The following is a 22,627-nucleotide window of genomic DNA, read 5'->3' as shown; positions in this document are numbered from 1 at the left end:
TATGAGTTTTGAGTTTGACTTTTGATATTCATATAAACCAATATTATTAAGTTATTTAAGAAATTAATATTGTTAAATTGGATGGTATTATGAGAGGTGGAACCAATATTATTAAATTGGATGTCATTACAAGAGTTTGAGTTTGAGCTTTGATATTTACATAAACCAATATTATTAAATTGAATGTCATTTCAATATTGTTAAATCGGATGCCATTATAAGAGTTTGAGTTTTGATACTCAAATTATGTGTTTTTTATTGATTATTACCACTTCTTAAATTGAATCACTTTCAATAAAAAAGTTTTAAGTTGTCATCTAAAACTGAATTAAAAAAGTTTTATCTTAAACAACATATTTTTATCTTCAAAAAAGTTTTTAAATCATCATCTAAAACTGAATTAAACAATATATTTTTATTTTTAAATCATTGACTCAATCGATTTAAACATCTCTACAAACAACTCTACCTACTTTAAGGTGCGATTAATAAAAAAGGTTAATGTTAACATATACCTAAAGAGTCAAGTTAACGAGTCATTTATAAAAATATTCTCGAAATACGTGCTTTTAATTTTTTTGAAACTTTAAATATTTCAACTTAAACTTTTTAATTACAATAGGCTTATCTTTTGCCCTTAGTTAGCAAGACCCAATTAAAAAACATAAAGTTTGTTCTAATTTTGCTTTGTTCCTATAGTATGGTCCAATTAATAAACGAATAATAATTCAAAAAATTATTATCTTCACTTTTTATCTAAACAATTTAATTTTACTTAATCCAATTTTCTTTAAACACAGAATATAATCTTTAAAAAAAACTATTGTTGGCTCCAAAAATAGCTGCATACCATTGAGTAAAATCAATGGTAAAATCTAGGCTAACCCTTCCATAAATTGAAAAACGAAAAAACTTTCCTTTTCCCATGCATTCAAGGAGATAACACCGCAATCAGCCAAACTCAAGGAGTGAATTTTTTATTGTATTTGCAAATCACATTCCCTATTAAACTTTAACCAATCAATCAATGACGTAAAAGACAAGTTGCTTGCTATGGCCAGACTAGATAATTTGTTGGTAGTTGGCTTTTTCCATCAAACCAAGCAGCCAAATGTGGTTCAAGCTGTACACACATGGCACATCTCACCACTCCCCGCCAAAAAGTCATTCTCATTACTCATAATGAGAAACTTCATTAGTAAACATCCAAAAAACCACACTTTACTTAAGACTAAAGATATGCACTATATAATAATGATAAGAGCACTGAGTTGGCATATACACAATATAAAATTCCTGGTCTTTGATGTATACAGATAAATAAATATATACTTTTTCAATCAACAAAAGAATAATGATAACACAGATATAATTTTCATATACTAAATATATAGAGAAGAAATCGGGTAGAAAGAAAATAAAAGAAGCTAAACACAGAATAAGCCACAGAGACATCTCTAATCTTCCAAAAATTAATGAATTGGAAACAATAGTCAACTACCTTTTGCAAATAGGTTTTTGTTATACTCATGCCTCACTTCGGAGTGGAAAGAATATGCCAGTAGCACCAATCCTTTAGACAATGTTCCAAGTGTGGCTGTCTTTGTGGCGCAAGACAGCCATGTCCGGAAGTAAAGCTTGATCGACAATTCTGATAAATTACCTGCTGGGCAAGGTCATACTAAATACAGGAAGAACCAGACAGTTGAGCAGAATGCATCTCCCAGCTTGTGATTCCATTAACTGGTTCGCAATGTTGTTAAAGTTTCTTAGGGAGATCATATGTCTTTTTAAGAAACTTGGAAGCTGATTCATCGTTTCTATGGCATAAAACACGTAATAATGTATTTGGTTCAGTTGGACTCCACTGTCCAGAAGTCGGAGGTAATGGAATTCTAGACCTGGCTGAAGATTTATATGTCTCTAGTGTTAACCGTCTAAACTGCTCAATGAGGCTCTCTGTGTCGGTCCTGAAAAGAGGGAGGATAGACCTCAGAGTAGTTGCAAACTTGTCTATTATTTCAGAAGGCAAACCATCGCCATTTGCCCAAAACAACTCTTTTAGAAACTTGAAATCATCCTCTATGATCTGGGAGTCCTTCTTGGAAAAAGCACGAGAGGGGCCTCCAGCGAGCAATACAAACAAGAATCCATCAAAGGAAGCTCTCATTATCTCAGTAATAATACGGGTGCGAATTTTTTCGTTAACATTGTCTGAAATGAACATTAAGTTCCGCTCAAGTTCCTGAAGAAATGGATCGATCCTGGAAGATGATGGATCCCCAACATACAAACCATCCCACAAAACATGGCTTAGATCATGGAAGACAATTCTATATGCTGCAGCCTCACAGAGTTGCTGAATTCCTTCAAGACACGCGGCTGAAGATAGTTCAAACTTACTTGCTAATCCATTTGAAAAATGTTCTTCTCTAGCAGATTCTGAGTTTCGTAAAAGAGTAATTATTCGTTTTTCCAGAACATCAAATTCACCCAGGATCCACTGCAAAGTATTCATGCGAACACAGAGCTGTGGTACCCCAAAAGAGCTATCCCCATTTGTTGCAACCTGAGAGTTTCTCTTCTGAGGATTTGGAGATTTCTCTTTTTTCTTCCCAAAGCCTTGAAATTTTGAGCCAATAGTGCATCTCGTCAGTGCCGGCATTGTTGGAATAAATGTATTTCGTGATCCTGTATATCAGAATAAAAAACAGCAGTTGTTAAAGACGCCACATATACAATTATTAAAGATACCATATACATAAGAGCTAAACCATTCAATTTCAACATCATTTACCACATCCAGATTTGGCCTTAGCAACATAATATTGAAGGCATCTGTCAAGGCCATGCATCACATCAGGAAGCAATGCAGGATGCATTGGTATAGGAAGCTGAAAGAATGCATCCAGAGTCTCATTTATGATTCGCAGAACTTCAACAGAAGATGGAGCATATCCTTCCTGATTTGCTTGTGGACTCCAGAGCTAGGATATCACAGTAAACTAAGTTAGTTCCATACAAAGGCAAACAATCGACATGTATGACCAGATTACACAGAAATTAATCCCAAGTCCAGCTTTGAACATGTTATCCCTAATCAACAAAAGAATATCGCGAAGTAAAAGAAAACATACAACTCAGTAACTCACAGTTTAGCAATGATTTAATGTTTGGTTATATATAATAGTAATAATATTCATTCTTGTAACAAAGTTACAATGAAAATCGCTAAAGAGCAACAAAAGAAAAGATGATGAATGCAAACCTCTTGCTGAAGATTTCTATCAACCCAGTCTTTTAGTCTGTCTATTCTAGTCTTAATCCATATTTTTACAAGATTGGCAATAGCACCTTCAGCCTCGTAAGGAGGCATCTCACGGATTACTGCTTTGCCACCATCCTCACTGTCTACTGAATCCTCAACAGCTATCTGCACAAGGTCTTTCTCCAACTGATCTGCAGCTCTTAACACTTGAACAGCATCTGGGGTCAATTCTGTGATACCTGCAATGAATTGCTTCATTTCATTTCCATAGCATGCATGAAGGGTAGCCACAGCAAGACCTGCTGCCAAAGGATGCCATCTCTTGAGTATTGGGCTGAACACTAGCTTTTCATTCATTGCCAGGCTGCCTACATCCTTTGCAAGAATGGCAAGGAGAGGAAGAGCATTTGGCTGGTTTCTTGATGCCCTCCTGCTTGAGTCTGCTTTCTCCATTATCTATGCAGCAGCAAAACAAGCAATATTTCAGCACAAATAGATGAAGAATTCGACCCAAGCATATAGATCTAGAAAATTAAGTAGCATGTTTGAATATGCAATATCTAGTTTTCCCGCTTGCAACAAACTAACTCACACATGATTGTAGTTTGTATAGCAACATGATTTCATACTGCATTTCATAAGTAAAACTGTACATGCACTATAATGTGAACAACTAAACAGAATGTCAAGAGGTATTTAAAACTTTAAGTGAAAAACAATTTCCAACTCTCTCAAATTAAGCACACTATTACCATATTACCAGGAGATGATAACCATCAAGTTTATCACCTTTTACTAAAGAGTAATAAAGGCAATGAAAGACAATATGAACTTGCCTGGGCAAAGGCAGTACGTAGAGATGACCTGATGTAAGTTTCAATTCTCTCCCGGGCCACGTTGACTTCAGTTTTTCTCCTCCGGCGATACTCGGTAGATACGTCTTCAAGCAATATCTTAGCTGCTGCTACCCCTAAAGAGACTATTCCCTCCATAGTTTCAACGTTACCACGGTCAAAAGTTTCATGGTATGCAAGAAGCCTTTTCTCTGCCCATCCCAATATTGAAGTCAACGTCGAACTCAAAATTTTGGAATACTCGGAATCTTTTGTTGTCTTAGCATCTTTTGCAACTTCAGCTAGCTGGCCATCAGAATCTGACAGAAGCTCCAAGTCCATCTGGCCAGTAGCAACAAATCGGTGAAATAAAACCCAAGTAAAACAGAGATTATGATATGTCTGGTTTAATCCAAGTATTCCCCAGGTCTTCTTAATTTGTTCCATTAGCTCATCAAAATCATCAATAATCGATGACTCATCATTAACATCAAAGCAGGATTGTAGAAGCATTTCATAAAGCCTGAGATTCAAAGGAACCCCATCTGCCCAGTGGCATGAATCAGTGAGAGATCCATCATACGACCTATTCGCAAGAGTCATAACAGCACTACGAAGAACCTGCATGGACTCATTGTTCTTTCCGGTTTCAATTGGCCTATCCAAAGCACCATGAATAATCTGACGTAGCCTCTGCCCAGCAGAGTTGGATTTCTCCAAAGGTATGTAAGGATGCAAAATTAAACCAGCCTCCAGAACCTTAAGTGTCCTCTTCTGCCATTCATCATACTCTTGCTGATCAGTAAAATCCGAAGCCTTGAGCTGCTGCATTAGCTCAAGCGGAACCACCACAGACTCAATCCTTCTTCCAACCTGCAAACAAAATTCACACAACTTAGCAAAAAAAGCATAACTGTGTTCAACTAAAAAGTAAAAACTAGAATAATTTATTTCCCTTTCCAATTCAAACAACTATCTAGTCTACTCATATCATCCACCAGTCACAGAATCAAACAATTAACAAACAACTAACAAACACCTCACGGAATCTAGTCAATTACATTACAACAAACACTTTCCTTGCATCAAATTGATGATGCAGTAATCAGCTCAAATAATATGAAGAATAAAAAAGCAGATCAAATAATCAAATAATCACTTAGATTAAATTCAAACAGTATAAACAGCTACTAAATCCGGATCAATACATGCATTGCAACAAACACAAAATGCAAACAATTGAAAGCGACCTGTCCAGCCGAAATCCTGAGCAACGCACGTCTAACACGCGAATCCATCCCATCCGAAACCCTCATCTGATTCCTCATAAGCTCCCCAACCGTCAACGGCCGTTTCACTTTCCCCAAACCCGAACCAGAACCCGAACCGGAACCAGGACTCTTCTTACTACCCGACCCGGGCGATCTCAATCCAAACGCCTTCTTAACCTTACTAGCCGCCGTAGAAGTAATCGATCGCTGAATACCACCAACCGAGTTCTGACTCGGCGAGCCAGAATGACTATTCGAAACCGAGTTAGCAATAGACGAACTCAGCGGCTTACCAGACGAAGTCCGGCACGCGGCGACGAAGATCTCGTAGGCGGTTAGGGCGAGTTCCGAATCGGAGAGGTTGGTGGAAAGTTGACCGAGCGGTGAGGGGAGATCGTCGGCGGGGAGAGTAGGTGGTTTTTTTGGAGGCATTATCTTTAACGGCGGTGACGGTGTTGATTCTCTCTTGGAATGGCCTAACGATAGGTCTCTGAAGAGTTGAGCCATTCTGTGAGAATTGGGAAAGAGAAAAGAAGAATGGAAGAAGAGAAAGAGTCAAGAGTATGGACTATTAGTATTACTGCCTACCATACATGATAGATATACGGTAAAACTGTTGACATCGGATTGAGACACTGCTTGTTGATTCTTTCTTTCTTTATCTCTCTTTTTACTTTTTCAACTTTTTTTTATTTGTTGCGATTATTAATTAATATTCTAAATATATTTATTTGAATATTATTATTAGCTTGTTTCGTTTTTGACTTTCTATGTAAAATTCAAATCTATCTCGTCACATGGACTAAAATAATTCAGATATTTGATTGACAGCGTTTTCATATGTATATAGATTTATAAAAATTGTTTTTAGGTAATTTACGTATAACCCTATATAAAAAAAGGAAGATTTTTTCCATAGATATATAATTCAACTATCAATAATTAGAATCTTTTTATTATATTTCCTATTTTTAATTTTATATTTATATACAAAATAATTTTAACAAGTGTTCATGGAAGTATAAAATGTTTACCAAATATATTTTTTTAAATAACATTTTTAGACTTATGAGTTTTTAGGAAAGCTAATCCAAAAATTAATTTTGGAAACATGAAAAAACATAATGCAACATCCACTTCTAAATAAAATTAATTATTATTTTATTTATAATTTTCTGTAGGGGTGTACATAAGTCGGTTTGAGTTGAATTTAATCAAAATCATAACATAATCCGTACAATGTTAGTTTGAGTGAAGTAAAATAACCACCCACAATATCATTGAGTCGGTTTAGGTAAAACCACAAAGTTATGAGTTGGATTGAATTGGGTAGGGGTTACTCAATTTTCTTTCTTCCTTATATAATTATTAATAATGTGTCATATTTTTTTCTTAATATATAGTTTAACATATTACCGCTATTTTTTTAAACATCAAAAGTCTAAATGTAGCATAAAATTCATCATAAACATATATGCAAAAACCAAAGTTACATTGCACTAATACCTAGAAGTGCAAAATACTTGCAACTTACAAGAATTAGCATCAAAATAATCAAAGTGTCGCATCCTAAATAAGTTAAAATCATTACTTACAAAATAAAAGATGTTCAAAAGGTCGAAATTGAAGCAACTAAGATTAAAAACATCAAAGTCGTCACTTATATAATCATAAAAAATAGCTAAAAATAGTCACTCAATAATCTGTGGATTTTGTGGGTTGGGTGTAGGGGTGGCAAAACGGGCCGCCCGCCCCGCCTTATGCCCGCCAAAAAACGAGCGGGGCGGACATGCCCGCCAAGTAAAATGGGCATCAAAATCATGTCCGCCCCGCCAAGATGGCGGGTTGGCGGGCGGCGGGCTTACCCGCCTATTTTTATTTATATTTTTTTAATAGATTAATATGTTTTTTTTACTTTTAAATTAAACTTTTCACTTATTTTTTAAAACAATTTTTTATAAAAGTAATTTTTTAACAAATTTACTCTAAAAAATATTACATATATTTATAAATAAATGTATAAAATAAACCATCAAGAATTGCAATTACTAGAATTAACTAAAAAAAGAGTGAATTTTGGAGGAGGAGCGGGTTTTGGCGAGCGGCGGGCTTTGGCAAGGCGGGTTGAATTGGATAGTGGGTTGTCCAAATAAATTTTATGTTTTATTAATATTAATATTAATTTTTTTTCAATATTTTTATGTTCTTAAAAAAGTTAGATAACTTATTTTTTACTATTTCTTAGTATCATAAAATAATAAATAATACCATCGACTTGTAAAAATTATCATAAAATACTAATGACAAACTAATCTAACATATAATCGTATTAACATCAAAATAACTAAATAGTGAAATATCCAAAATTAATTAAACTCATAGTTCACTAAAATAATAAATGTTCAAGAGAGTAAAATTGCAACAACCAAGTTATTATTCATCGAAATTATTATAATTGTAAAAAAAAAGTTTAATTAGCGGGTCAGTGAGTTTTTTGGGTTTAGGTCTAGTTTTGTCCGAAACACGGTTTTTTAAATAGATTTTTTAGTTTTCAAACTGATATCCACCCAATTACACGATTCAATCCAATCTTATGGATTTTTTTGGGTGCATTTGATCGGATTTTATGGGTTGACCCAACTCATGTATACCCCTAGTGAAACATAGTGAACAAATGAGACGCACATTGCTTTCTGTTCAGGGTTGGATTCAAACTCTTACCTCTTGTTAAGCTAAAAAGATATCTTACAATCTTATATAAATGCTTTTGAGTTAATATAAAATTCTTCTAAAATTATTTTATTTTTTATGTTATATTTTTTTATTTTTCAATTATGCAACTTTTTGAGACACACTCTTTTCGATTTCTTATTTAACAATTTTTTTTAAGAATCTATTAGTCTCAAGTATAAAAAAAAGTCATAGATTTTAAGGTGTATTTATTGAATAAATGGTTTTTATATTTTTTTATTGTTTGATTGAGATGAATTCATGGAGAGAGAGAGAGAGAGAGAGAGAGAGAGAGAGAGATTATATCCATTATCATACATTCAGTAGTTACACTTAGTACCTTGAGATTAGTTACAATGCATAACTACCATAACTACCTAAAAATAACTTCTCTAACTAATCTCTAATACACTCCCCTTGAGGTCACGGTGGTTTGAAAGAGGCAACTTTGAGCTTGTCGCAAAAACCAGTCAAAAGATTAGTCGGTAGAGATTTTGTAAGGATGTCAGCTATTTGTGCATGAGTTGATATGTGTTGCATTCACGAATAAACTGAATATCCAACTCAATATGTTTTGCATGAGCATGTAAGGTTGGTTTATGCGAGAGCATTGCTGTACAGAGATTATCACAGAATAATGTCGACGGCAAGTAACTGATCCTTAGTTTATTAAGTGGTGATTCAATCCACAATACTTCAGACATTGTGTGAGCTAGAACCTTGTACTCAGCTCGATGCTATAGCGTGCAACGAGGGACTATTTCTTTAAGCTCCAAGCAAATAGATTTGGCCTAAAGTAAACACACGGGTCAGATGTTGAGCGCCTGTCGTCCAGATCACTGCCCTGATCTGAATCACTATAAGCTCTTAAAAATAATTTCTATATAGGACTTGCAAGAGCTAAGATGACACCATGATTTATTGTGCCATTCAAGAATCAAAGCATGCATTTCACTACACTTCAATGTGAATCTAAATGGTCATTCATATATTGGAAAACTTTGTTGACACAAAATGCAATATTCAGACATGTGAGAGTAACATGTTGTAATGCTGCCACTATGGACTTATAGAGAAAAGGAACTAAGATTTTATCTTCACCATACTTGCTTATTTTGCACGAGCTAAACATGGGAGTTATCACTCCATTTTCTTTAACCATATTAACTTTAGATAATAGGTTCTTGATGTATTTAGTTTGAGTGAGTCCCATAGAATTATTTTCCTGATAGTGGACTTCAATGCTTAAAAAGTATCGGGGAATGCCAAGCTTCTTGAGTGTAAATTTTCATGAAACTTGAAAATTAGGATGAATACATGAGTGTTTGGATAAATACATCCAACCCTAACAAAAGAAAATTTAGCTACTCTTACATATAATAGAGTTTCGGTATAGTGTTTTCACCCAGCGAGGCCTTTAGCTTACCTAGCGTGATTGATTTTATTCATTTGTAAGTTATTTACAGCTTATTCAAGTGGGCTTTGGTTGCCTTATCTTGCCCAACAAGCTTCTCCTTGCTTGTCATGCAATAAAATTCTTCCTTCACTTTGAAGTTACTTAACGAATGGGTCTTCTAAATTACATTTTCCTACCCAGAGAGTTTGTCACATTGCTTGGCGAGTTGACATGCTTCCAAATGAAGTAACTTGGTCGGGAAGAAATCTCTACATATCTTTGCTTGCCCAACGAGCTCGTAACTTTTCCTAGAGAGGAGGATTCAACACATTTTCCTATTTCTGCCTTGTTTTAGTTTTGTCTTTGCCTAGACAATCCCCTACTTCGCCCAACAAGATTAAATCTACTCAACTTGTTCATTTTGTGATTTCTTAGACGATTTCACTTATACTTATGATGGCATAATTAACAATGTTCATAGTGGTGTTTATCACATTTTTATGACATATTCAGGATTTGGGGATTATGTGATTTCATTTATTTTAATTCAATAAGTGCTTATGTTAAACGAGTAATTTTGGCACATTATTATGTTGATCTGCCACCAATGAATACTATTAAAGTAGTGGCCGAGCCACAAGACGAACTAGACATTGTTATTGAAATTGAACACTGACCTAAAGTTTCAGGTTGAGTAAACAATTACTACTCCGGCCGGATTTATAAGCAAAAACTCACTTTTTATGTTCATTGAATAATGAATGTATCTAGTCTACATAAAAAGACAAGATACATTCATTATTCAATGAACCTAAAAAGAGAACCTTTGCTTATAAATAAGGCCGGAGGGAGTATATTATTGCATGTCCCAAAGAGAACCATTCAACCAAGTCACTAGAAATATATAGATATGAAGATTTGGTAGCCTAAGCACTTTTTACTAGTTCCAAAGACCCTTTCACTTTTCAAGAGGCTATAACTAACCAAGAGAAATATTAGTGGATTGGTGAAATTTTTTGTGTCCACTTGTATAATTAAATTTTATGCAACCCCAATTGGTTGTTTGATGGTTTTGTTAGTGAACTGCAATACTAATTATGTTTCTTAAATCTCTACATCTTTAAGCATTTTGACTGCTCCCACTGGCCTTAAGTTAATGCTTGATCCCAAGTTTACATTAACTTTCCCAATATCCATGTTTCCAATTGAGATTGATATGGTGGTTCTCTTTTATAAGTGATATGTTTTAAACAAGGACACCAACTTTTGATGATGACAACTAATATCTTCAGAAAGGTCAAACATTAGCAGTTAAGCCGATAAAGATACAAACCTACTTATTAGGGTTTGATGGACTTGATTATCTGATGTTTGCAATCAAATGGAATTCAAACTCAAGTCTCATCTCAAGTGATTTCAATCAAGTATCTACAAAAGAAAGTATCTAACAAAGTCTCGAAGTGTAAGAAAGCCCTACCTTAATCAGCGTGAGTGAATACTTTGTAAAGCATAAGGGCATTCTCATGAAATTTCATGGCTAAATCATACACACACAAAAAAAACAAAAAAATTTCAAACTGATTTTCTCAAAAAAAATATCTTCAAAAATGACTTGAAGTTGTGCCAGATGAATTTGGAGCTATCAAAATAGCTTTGTGCAAAAATTTTGTCTTTGCCAATTGATTGGCTAATTCAAAATTAAGCTCTAAGCGATTTAGACAACACCTTAATAACGTACAACGACTAGATATATTTTATTTCCTATTTTAAAATTACAATTGATTATATTAAGGGTATCTACTCGATTGACATTAAGTGATAATCTATATGAAGCCTTAAAAAGTATTAAAAATTATTTCCTTTTTTATTCAACATCTAGCTTATGCATATAAGTTCCTTCCCTCTTTTCAAATTATTCAGAATCGTGTTTTGACACTTCTCACTCTCACTTTCTCACTCTCTAAACTTTTCTTTTACTCTCTCTCACTAATATTTTAGCCGAAGTGCTTCTTCGACAAAGTTCTTTTGTGAAAGAGGATAAGTTGTAATTCTAGAAGGGTAAACCCGTAAAAACCTTTGATTTAAGGACTGTATGACCAAGCCCTTGTTTAGATTCGAAGGCTTATCCTGTGATAAAAGTTTTCATAGCTTCTTGGTTAGCCTGTGGTCAAAATAAGGTCAGGTTAAAGCTTATCCTGGTACTAAAATATTGGATAAGGTTTTAGATTAACCCAACATTAAAATCTCTTTGGTTATTGGTTTGTCCGCAATAAAACAATATTTAAGATTCATGAGCTTATCCCATGATAAAAGTTTATAAAGTTTTTTTAGAAGTTTGAAGACTAACTGTTCCAAGATTCTCGTGGAAAGGAGACTAACATCTTCAATCTACTATGTAGAAAGGAGGCTAACCACTTTGATCCGTTGTTTAAAAGAAAAGACTCAACTATTTGATTTCTAGTCTTGTTGGAAGTCAACCATTTTTCTTATACAAGGGGTTTATGAGTATTACCTACTAAAAGCTCTCAACTTTTATTGGAGACTCTCAAGATTAATTATTGGGAAAAGGAGTAGGTATTTTTATTTTGACAAAACCTCAATAATTCTTGGTGTTCTCTCTTTTTTCCTAAACTTTTTACTTTCTGCAATTTATTTTACGGTGCTTAATATTTAAATCTTTTCTAACATTATTTAAAATTGTGATCTTAATCTGAAAAGTTTTTTAAAACCATATTTTTCTGAACCACACGATTCACCACTCTCTTTTGTGAAGTCACATGTCTAACAAAACTTCCCTTTTTAGTAAAGTTTCATGAATCATTGAACTACAGGTGACTTTATTTTAGACAAGTCTTAGTTTAAGATGCTTGGTCGTGATCATTGTCTCTTTGAAAGTCATTCCCTCATTGGAAATTGTTTTTGTTACTTCCCTGACCTATTTGAATTTTCAAATTCTTAATAGATACCTCAATTTGTTTCTCAAATTGCTGTTTATTGGATATTCCAGTGTCTTTTCTCTATACATGAAATTTGTTTTTAGAGGACAATACCTAATTGGGTGATCACCTGCACAAATATCACATATGAAAATTTTTTGGGCTTACTAGAAGTTTCGTACATCTCTTTGAATTATTGTGAAAGTTTGGATAACTGCCTTGACAATTCCTCCATAATTCATGTGAGAAGTTTATTTTGTACAAATATTGCACTGTTTGTATTAAGCTTAAGTACACCTAATTTTCTTTGACTAGTGTCTCGATTATATTGACCTCGGTGATCATCATGTGTCATTCTTTCAATGGCAGAAATTGCATCTTCAACATTTTTAGCCATTAATGAATCAACTGTTGTGGCGTCTAGTAACAACTTTGGTTGTTGTAATAGTTTTCATTTTTAAAGATGTGAATCTGAGTCAAGTTATCAAAATCATGATTTGGACAACGCCGCATTGATTTGTATATTTTTCATACTTTACCTAGGATTTCAATTACACCTTGTGAAAAGATTGTTCTTGTTCTTTTAACTTCAATCAATTTATTTTGAGAGAAAAAACAATTAATAAATTTTTCTTCTAACACATTTCAATTTCGAGAGTTATGTGTCCTGAAATTGTGTTGCTTTGAACTAAATGATATGAGAAGAAAAAATAAGTTAATTTTTTTTTATAAATTGGAACTATGAGTGTTCGCGGTTCGGTTTGGATCGATTTTAAGGTAAAAACTCATCTGCTCCAAAGATAAATTTACTTGCGATTCGGTTTTGGATGATATATCTAAAAAAAATCAATGTGATCCGATCCAATTTAATGCGGTTTAATTTGGATTGGTTTTTGATATCCAAATTACAAATTATATTTTTATTAATATTATAAAAATACTAATAAATCATTGATTTGATATAATATATATATCATATAGTATATTAAAAGTTAAAATTATAAAATGAGAATAATATATATCATATAGTATATTATAGAATGAGAATGGTTGAAATAAATGAAATAGTAAAAATAAATAGATTATACTAAGCTAATAGATAATATAAAAAAAATCATATAATAATAAATTTATGTAACATTTCCTACTAATAAAAAATAAATAAATAAAATATATATATATATATATATATATATATATATATATATATATATATATACATGCGGTTCGGTTCGGTTTGTTGGGAAAATAACAAACATAGAGAAAAAAGAGGCGTGATTCGTGTTTTTTTCGCCGATTTTGGAGTTTTCATTGGTGCTCCCGTCTCTCCCAGACTCCCCAACAGTGGTATCAGAGCCGTGATTCGGCTTGGTGGGGGAGCGAGAGTTGGATCCGATGTAGGATCCTGTTATAGGATATGGGGGATTCACACTTGTGGTGGAGAATGTTGGGTGCAAGTGTGAGTGGTCAAAGTCTCACATTGCCTATAAATGAGAGAAATGTTAGATATATAAGAGAGAAGATTCATTTACCTAACACCTTAAGATTTTGGGTTGAGATGTGACGTCTCTCTCTTATGGTCCTAGAGCATTAGTCTCATTGGTGCTCCCAACTCTCCCGGACTCCCCAACACAGTTTGGATCGGTTTTGAAAAATCAATATGAAATATGATCTAAATCGTGGGGTTCTCACAAAATGGCATCCAAACACGTCTAATAAACTTTATTTTTTGTGATTTTTGGTTTTTTGGCGATTTACGGTTTTTATTTGAATTGGTTTGGATTTAAACACTCAAGGGAATACATAAGAAAATGTAACATCTTTATTAGTATCGTTAAAATATCTAATTAAAATATTTAATTAGAATGTAATAGAAATAATAATACTAATAGTAATAAATACATAGAAGAAAGGTGAAAGTGAAAATGTACTAACATAATCAGAAAAGAAATACTACAGCATGACCAATCGTTAGTTGGTCCAGTGGTGATTGGCGCTGGACATGGTAGGGAGAACCACGGTTCGATCCCTCGCAACTGCGATCGGGAGGGGGATGGAACCTCGCCCCCGAATCGGACTAAACCGGTGGTTTAAAACAAAAAAAAAAAAAGAAATCGGAAAAAAAACACGTAATACACAAAGTTAAAAATAGACACAAAACGTCACATGAAAGAAAATTAATTATAGAAGATGTCAAAGTTGGAAGTTGCAGTGAAAGACAAGGATGTGCTGTTTTGTTTGGTGATCATTTCATCCATTTCCTGTTTACACCTTTTGTCACATTTAGGATTGTGACTAGAAGTAGATGAATAAACAAATTAAGTAGCACACATTCCGTTGCCATTTTTAACTAATGCATAATTGTTTCCTTCAATCATGCCAACCACCAGTTGCCATTCCACCATTCTAAAACTAATGAAAATAATTTTGATGTTTTTCAGTGGACTGTGATTATGAACAGGATATTTATTTAAACATTTTTTTAGTAGAGATTAATGATGGATATGTGACTCTTTAAATGCATCACTTTTTGTGTTGATATACCTTAACTCATGGGTTTATGTGGTAATTCTCCATTTTTGAGTGGAAGACTAGAGACTATAATAATCTTGAGTCCGGATGAAGATTGTAAATTTTAATTAAAAAATATTTCGCCTAAAATTTAAATATGGTTTTTTCGAAACAATTTGTTTTTAAGTGGTTAAAAAGAAAAGTTATGAACTAGTTTTTCAATATTGAAGAGATGATACATATTTGAAACGTGTCCTGTTAAGTTTGGTATGATTAACATACATGCACTATTTATTAGACGACTTTAGTTTTTCAAGGGGTTGCTTCCTGCAACTTTGTACCACATAGAGGGCAGTGGGATCCAAACTTCGAGGTTTATTCTAGACATATAACAATATTGAGAAATTAACTTGCCACTGTGTAAAAAAAATATAATTAAAACACAATAGTATAATTCAAATTGCATAATAAAAATTAAGCAATGTTACACACCTCGTCCTGTCATATCCTAAAAGCGACATGGTCAGCATAGTCTGACAAAACGGACCTGTCAGCCATATCCTAAAAGCGACATGGTCAGCATAGTCTGACAAAACGGACCTGTCAGAAGGTCCTCCTGGATTAGCCTCATCAGTGTGTATTGATAGCTCTGCAGATGCACTTGTAGTGGTGTCCGTATCATGCACCACCACCTCCTCAGCAACCACAGTCACCCACTCCTCAACCACCACCTCATTAGCAACATGTACCTCCGGCTCAACCCTAGCCAGCTCCAGCTCAACCCTAGCAACCACCGGCTCAACCCTAGCAACATCCTCTGCAGCATCCTCCCGAACAACATCCCCAACCCTAGCAACATCCTCCCGAGCAACAACCTCAACACTAGCATCCACACCAACCTCAGCCTGCCCGTCCACAACAGTGGAAGCTCTACCACCCCTGCGCCGAGGTGCACGGAACCCCCTAGCCGCCTGCGCCTCCTCGGTCATCCGTTTTCGGTTAGAACCGGTTGGAGCAACGCGCCCAACACGTAAGACTGACGTACCTGCCTCATCAGCATCACCCCGAGCACGAGTCTCAGTTTATCGATAGCCCGACCGACAACTGTACCATCCCCGCCTCTAGTCCTCACTTAAAAAATAAACATAAGAAAAATATAATTAAAAAAAAATACAAATTACCGGAAATTTCAAATATTTCAAAATTTTCGGTACTGGACAAAATACCGGAAATTTCAAAATTGCCGGTATTTTTAAATTTATAAAGATACCGGAAATTTTGAAATTTATGGTACAAAATACCGTAAATTTCCAAATTGCCGGTACGAAATATCGGAAATTTCATAATTTCCGATAAAAAATATCGAAAATTTTATAAAAATTCCAGAAACTTACTTGTTTTCGTAGAATTTCTAGTACACTGCTCAAATTTTCAGTATCACCCTAAAATTGGAAAAATTCGATGCTTTTCATAGATTTCTAAAAATGGAATAAATGATTTTAGTTGGACATTATGGTCTTTTCAATCAATTTGGGGTGTGTCAAGGATAACTTGGAGGTGGCAAGTAGAATTCTCAACAATATTTCTTGTGAAAAGGTTGAAAAAAATTTGGTTCTTGGAATTGACTTGAAAATCTCATCACAATTTTGATAGTTTTCCTTTAAAATAAAGGAAATTACTTAACTTCGAGGTATATTGAAATGTTATCAAAATTCTCTATAATTTTAAATTACGCACTAATTTCTACTAAATTTATATATTTTAATAGAAAATTTTAGTGATAAATAAAAACATAAATTATATGAAAACTATCGACTGTTTTTTGTTGTCTGTCAATGGCAAATTTTTTATGATAAATGCAAACTTATGAAAAATTAGTGAATATTTTAAAACTAAAAAGGAGTGTTGCTGTTAGTGTCATTTTAACAGATCTCAAATGAAATAAATTTAATTTTTCATTAAAAAAATTCGTACAAACTCCTAATTAATATTGGTCTATATATCTCGTTCTGAGCTTGGTATAACATATTTTCCAATTATATACAAAATCTAAAACAATTCTAAATACTGTATTTAGAATTACAAAATATATATTTATATAATATGTACTTAGAAATGTTTAAAAGTTGCATAATTACAAAATATATATTTATATACAACTAAATGATTTATATGTTAAATAACAAATATAACAAACTCTAACCTAATTAGTTTGGGTTTGGGCTACAACTTGAATTATATTACAACAAATAAGAGTAGTGCAATCCTCCACAATTTGTGAATGACTTCATGTTAGATCTTTGTAGAGCTTTACACCAAGATTATCCTACAATCTTTTAACCCAACACACCAAATTTATAGTAAACTTTGAATCTCTTCAACTTAAAGAACCTTTTTTCTAATAAGCATAAAGAACATCACTTCCTATTTACAAATATCAGTAAAAAATACAACTATTTTCATTAAAGACAATATCACCCTACACCTTGGTGAATAAAATATGACATAATATTCTATGAATGAATGGTAGATACCTTAATGGAGAGTTTACCATAAAAGAAATGCAAATAAAATAATTCATAAAAAACCAAAGTTCAAAAAGTTTTACAAAGCTTACAAAAAAAAATCAAATTAATTAGGTTTTCTAATTTATTTATTTAACTTTTTATTCCTAAAACCCCGTTTCTCTCTTCTTTTCTATCATGTAGTCTTGTTTGAATTGAAAAACGACCATGTCTTTTCTTCAGTGTAGGAGTGGAAATAGATCAGGCCGATTAGAGAGACTTACATGCTAGCCTATACAGGTTTAGGTCAAGTCACACATTTTTTTAAATAGAAAAGACCTAGACTTTTTATAAGCCTACTTAGTTAAAAAGACTAGGCCTGAGGCCCTAAGAAAAAGCCTTTTAAGCCTATCAGGCCGGCCTATTTAAATAAATATGAATAATTTTTTATTATAATTATGTTTTGTTTTGTAAATTGAATTAAAATACATAAATAAAACTTGTTTATCTTGAAGAACTTGTGAAAATAAGATGAAAACACCTAATGGACATTGTTTTCATAAGTTATATTAAACAAATAGCCTCCTAGAACTTATGATAATAAGTAAGTTAAAATAAATCAATACAAATAAATTTTTAGTCTCTTGGTCTTTTAGTTAGTTATTCTATTTAAACATTATTTTAATTGCTTATTTATGTATGTCGAAAACAAATAGAGTTTTATGTAGGCTAACAAGCTAACCAGGCCTTCGAAAAGGTCAGACTCAGGCCTAAAATTAAGCACATGACAGACTACATGCAGACTTAGACTTCGATTTTTTTTGTGAGACCAGGCTTAGGCTTGACAAAGCCTAGCTCGGCCATGCCTATTTCGACCTTGAGTGGCGCGCTGCCTCAATATTGTTTCCCCCTCTCTGCATTGCGCTTGGAGCCGTACAACACCAGCCCAACATCACTTATTATAAGATGATGATGTCGAGAGCAACGCGAGTGGAACACCACCTCCATGATTTTTATCTCGTTTTTCCTCCATGTGCGCCATTTCCTCACTCTTTCTCCACAGTACCACCTCTACTCTCCCTCTCTTAACTTCACATTTATATTTTCTCAATTGTTTATGAATCAGAGTCACTCTTTCATTCTCAAGGAATGTTAATATTTCACCATCGTTGGATGCTGCAAATGTAAATTTTATCTATTATGGTATTAACTGTTGAGCTAGGAAGATATGGACTTTTGCTCTTATTTGTTTGGGCAGACGTTCCAACAAAATCGCCAGTCGAAAGGTTCGTCATGACATTTTTCTTGACATTTTTCTTGATATTGAAGAATAATGTATCTCGCTTGTTCGATGAAAGTCCCGTTAAACCAAAATCATTACATAAGTGTTTATGAAAGTAGATAAGTTCAAACAAGTCAATTCAAATATGTTCGAAAGTGATTTGCATTTTGATTAGTATATGTTTTTCATTTTTATGATTTCTACTTATGTAAAAGCAATTTTTTAAGTATTCTTTCTACTTAAAAGTTTTCTTATTTTGTTAAGAATCTGACATTGGAAAATATATACCCAAACCGTTTTTGTAGGGTTTAGTTAGGTCTAAAACCACATTTCTTAACATTTTGCCATTACTTCATAAAGCCAATAATGCAAAGAAAGCTAAACTATACTCGAGGATTGGGAAGGAAGTTGTGTCTGCATAAGTCCCTCTCCAGGTTTGTGTTGCGTTCGTCGTATCACTGTTTTGTAATTATTGATCCTATGTTATTTCAAAGAGATAATTGGTATTTATTCATCAAAGCACAATTATAATCAATAGGCTTTTATTTTAGAATTTTGTTATTGTGTATTGTAGTGTCAAAACTTTTTATAGGTTCAATCATTTCTTGCAACTTACATATTTTAGGTGATAATGTTACATGGTGGCACCACAACAAGTTATGATTCAATGTTTGTGCAACATGTTTTTATGGTGTCAATGCTTAGTAATTGCACTCTTAATTGCATCGAATGAAATAAATCATCTGGTCATCCTTTTATCTTCCTGGGTTTTTCTTCACTGTGTTTGTGGCTAGATTGATGTGCTGATTTACCCTCCTTTAACCATGATCTATTGTATAATTCATTTTGGTTCCGGCTAGAGGTGTTTTATTAGTGCTTTCCTTTTTGGATCAAGTAACCATCTTATGCATGCCTTTTGGGCTACTAAAATATGACAGTGTAAAGAAAGGTGGTCTGAGTGTAATGTCTAATTCAGCCCTGGCTGCTATACTTGAGAAAGTAAAGGAGCTTGATGTTCCTAGAGATATTGTCGAGCGCAACATCAAGAGAGCAACTGAGAAGGGACAAGAGGCTTATCTTGAGAAAATTTTACGAGGTTAGTATAAAATCATTGTGGCACATTTGGATAATCTCTTTTTTCTTAAGAATATGACAGTGTCGTCATGTTTTATGAGGAGTTCCATAATCTTAAACAGAAGTAGTTTCTTTTACAGTTTTTGTAAGGTGATGGCACTATCATGCTTTTAAGTTGAAGCCATAAAGGCAATAAACCAGATCTGTCACAGACAAAGGGATAATACAAATGTTGTTTGGTTGCCATTGACATAATAGATTCTGGTTTCTTGAACATCTTAGATATATGTTTGTGTAGACATAGATTCTGTTGCTTTTGTCCAATGCATACATAATAGAAGAAATCTGATTTTATTTTATTTTATTTTTACTTAGCTACTAAGATGTAATTATTTCAAAATACACTTCCCTAGAAATTGATTCATCTCAGTTATCCAAACATGAATTACGTTTAACAGTTTGCGATGTTCAACACGTGTTTTTGTTTGCTATATTATTTGTTTAGTTCTTAAGTATAAGTTTTAAACAGAAATAAGGTAAACAAGTTTTGGGTGCAGGGGTAAATAGCTCTGTTTGTAAAAATATCTAGGTAGATAGGGTATGGGTCTGGCCTAACCACCCCAGAATGGGTCATCTTTTTGTTTGGCAATTGACTTGAGTTCTGCAGCGTCCTATCTTTTGAAATATGGATCCTGGATTATTAGTTTAGCTCCTAACTTTCTGCATTCCCCCAGGTTTAAGGTTTATGGTTATGGAGGAGTTAGTGTGGTAGTTGAGGTATCAGCTGATAAGATAAATCGTTCAATAGCAAAGATTAGAGACGTGGTCAAAGACTTTAGAGGAAAGATGGCAGATTCTAGTTCCGTGTTGTTTAAGTTTATGTCTGCTCGGGTTGTAAACAATAAAGTCAGTGATGCTGACAAAGACCAACTGCTTGGAATTTCTTTAGATGTTGGAGTCGAGGATGTAATTGTCCTCCAACTTATGAAGATGATACTGAAGAGGATAGATCAGAAAGGTAATGCTCTCATTTTTGTTTTACAGTGTTTCTCAATCATAGTCAAATATCTGGTCTTCATAAGAATAATTTTTATGCCCTCATCATCGTGTCTCTAATGATGCCCCCACCCAATTCCTGTCTGTTTGGTCTATGGGGTTTGCGCTCTGCATGGAGGAAACTCGGAACTGACCATGATTCATTCATATTTTTGCTCATCAAAATCTACACCAAAGTGAAAATTTTACCCTCTCTAAATTACATTAGTTTTTTTTGTGTGCGTGGAAGAAAGCATAAGTCAATCTAAATGAAAGCATCACTTTACAAAATGTGGCTGACTTTCAGAGGTCTATTGTCGACAATCAACAGCCATGAAAAGAGACTCGTTATCTACAAATGACTGACTGAGTGCCACAATGCCAACCCAAGCTTTAGAAATTATAATACCTTTTTGATCCGAGTAATAAGCTTTATGGATAAGGTTGAATTTGTTTCGCTACTTTAAAGCATAGACTTCTCTAGCAGCTGTGGTCAATTCCTAACTACCATCTGCAGGCATTTCAGTTCATCTTATAACTATGATGAGGGTTGGTTTGGATTTTAAGGAAAAGACTAATCTGTCTTATTTAAATAATATGTTTGTAACATAATTGAAAATGTAACAATTTGAATATTTTTTTATTTTTGTTCAAATTTTCTAGGATTTGGCTGCTAAAATCAAGACCAGATATAACTACAATTTGACATTCAAATTTATGAATTTCACTTTATTTGTGGATTTAGTGGATGGTATAAGTGTATCAAATCTTACAATAGTGTTGAATCGGTTTCCAGCCCAGTTATTCTCTTTATAAAGGGCAATTATTTCTTACAACCTCGACATCATCTGCAATGGGGTTAATTGATTTTCTAGTCTTGCACACTTAAAATAAGTTACATTTTCTTCTTATTTTATATCTGATTATTCCATCATAACAAGGAGATTCATATATTTAGAAATAAGCCTTAAACCTAAGGATTTATTTTAATTCCTTTCCAGGTATTATAAAATGGTTGGTTCTTCCGAAAATTATTCATCTATAGTATCAAAGTTGTGAGGGAAGGGCATTGATTTTAAGCCTGATAATGGTTATAAGCTTCTTCCAAATACCTCATTCAATACGCGTAGCCAGTCCTTCTACATCAGTCTCCTTCACTTTTGAGGAACTTGATCTCGCGTTCTCTTTTTGATAAAGAGCTTCATCTGGTTGCAGCTTGCTGTAAGTATCAACTGGAAACCTCTCGTTACGCAGAAACTCTATCACATCTTCTCTAACATTTAAAACTTAAACTTTCACACGTTTATCTCGCATAAGAGGCAAATCGTTTGGTAGCTCATCTACGGTCAACTCCTTACAACCCTTTAGGATCCCTAGCACTTCTTCTGAAATTGTTGTTTTCTCTTTTATAGCACTCATCACCCTTTAGTCAGTACCGGACATAAAAATTTAGTTTTTTAAATAGCCTCATCAAGCTCCTTTTCACTCCGCGTCATCACCAAAAAACTAGACTTTTTTTCTCCTAAAGTCTTATCAAAATGCAGGAGTCATAGCAATTTTATTTGTGCTCCATGTGAACATCTTCATGTTATTCCGTCCTCGATAAGTGTTATCATTATCAAACTGCCAAGGTCTACCAAGTAAAATATGACAAACATCCATATCAAGATTTCCATCTTTTACATCATTGATTTGCAAATGTTCCACCTTTTCATCAATGTCATGATTTCCACCTTTGCTTATAGGCATATCAGAAGCTAGTAGCTTTGAATTTGAAAATTTCTTTA

The 22,627-nt window shown here is 33.6% G+C and overlaps 1 protein-coding gene and 1 pseudogene across 1 annotated transcript; one reads left to right on the top strand and one right to left on the bottom strand.

The window, feature by feature from the left end:
• Nucleotides 1-1,249: 1,249 nt before the first annotated feature.
• Nucleotides 1,250-5,996, bottom strand: LOC131660081 (protein unc-13 homolog). The gene is made up of 5 exons (XM_058929211.1): nucleotides 5,352-5,996; nucleotides 4,105-4,974; nucleotides 3,269-3,724; nucleotides 2,798-2,987; nucleotides 1,250-2,691 (listed from the first exon to the last, which is right to left on the bottom strand). The coding sequence occupies exons 1-5, from the start codon at nucleotides 5,877-5,879 to the stop codon at nucleotides 1,760-1,762; spliced, it is 2,976 nt and encodes a 991-aa protein (XP_058785194.1). The 5' UTR covers nucleotides 5,880-5,996; the 3' UTR covers nucleotides 1,250-1,759.
• A 12,315-nt stretch (nucleotides 5,997-18,311) lies between these two features.
• Nucleotides 18,312-22,004, top strand: LOC131657187 (probable transcriptional regulatory protein At2g25830; annotated as a pseudogene).
• The last annotated feature ends 623 nt before the right edge of the window (nucleotides 22,005-22,627 follow it).

This window comes from Vicia villosa, linkage group LG3, assembly GCF_029867415.1.
Source record: "Vicia villosa cultivar HV-30 ecotype Madison, WI linkage group LG3, Vvil1.0, whole genome shotgun sequence".
NCBI classification, from domain to species: domain Eukaryota; kingdom Viridiplantae; phylum Streptophyta; class Magnoliopsida; order Fabales; family Fabaceae; genus Vicia; species Vicia villosa.
The sequence above is the reverse complement of the archived record's forward strand: the minus strand, read 5'-3'. Positions and strand labels throughout refer to the sequence as shown.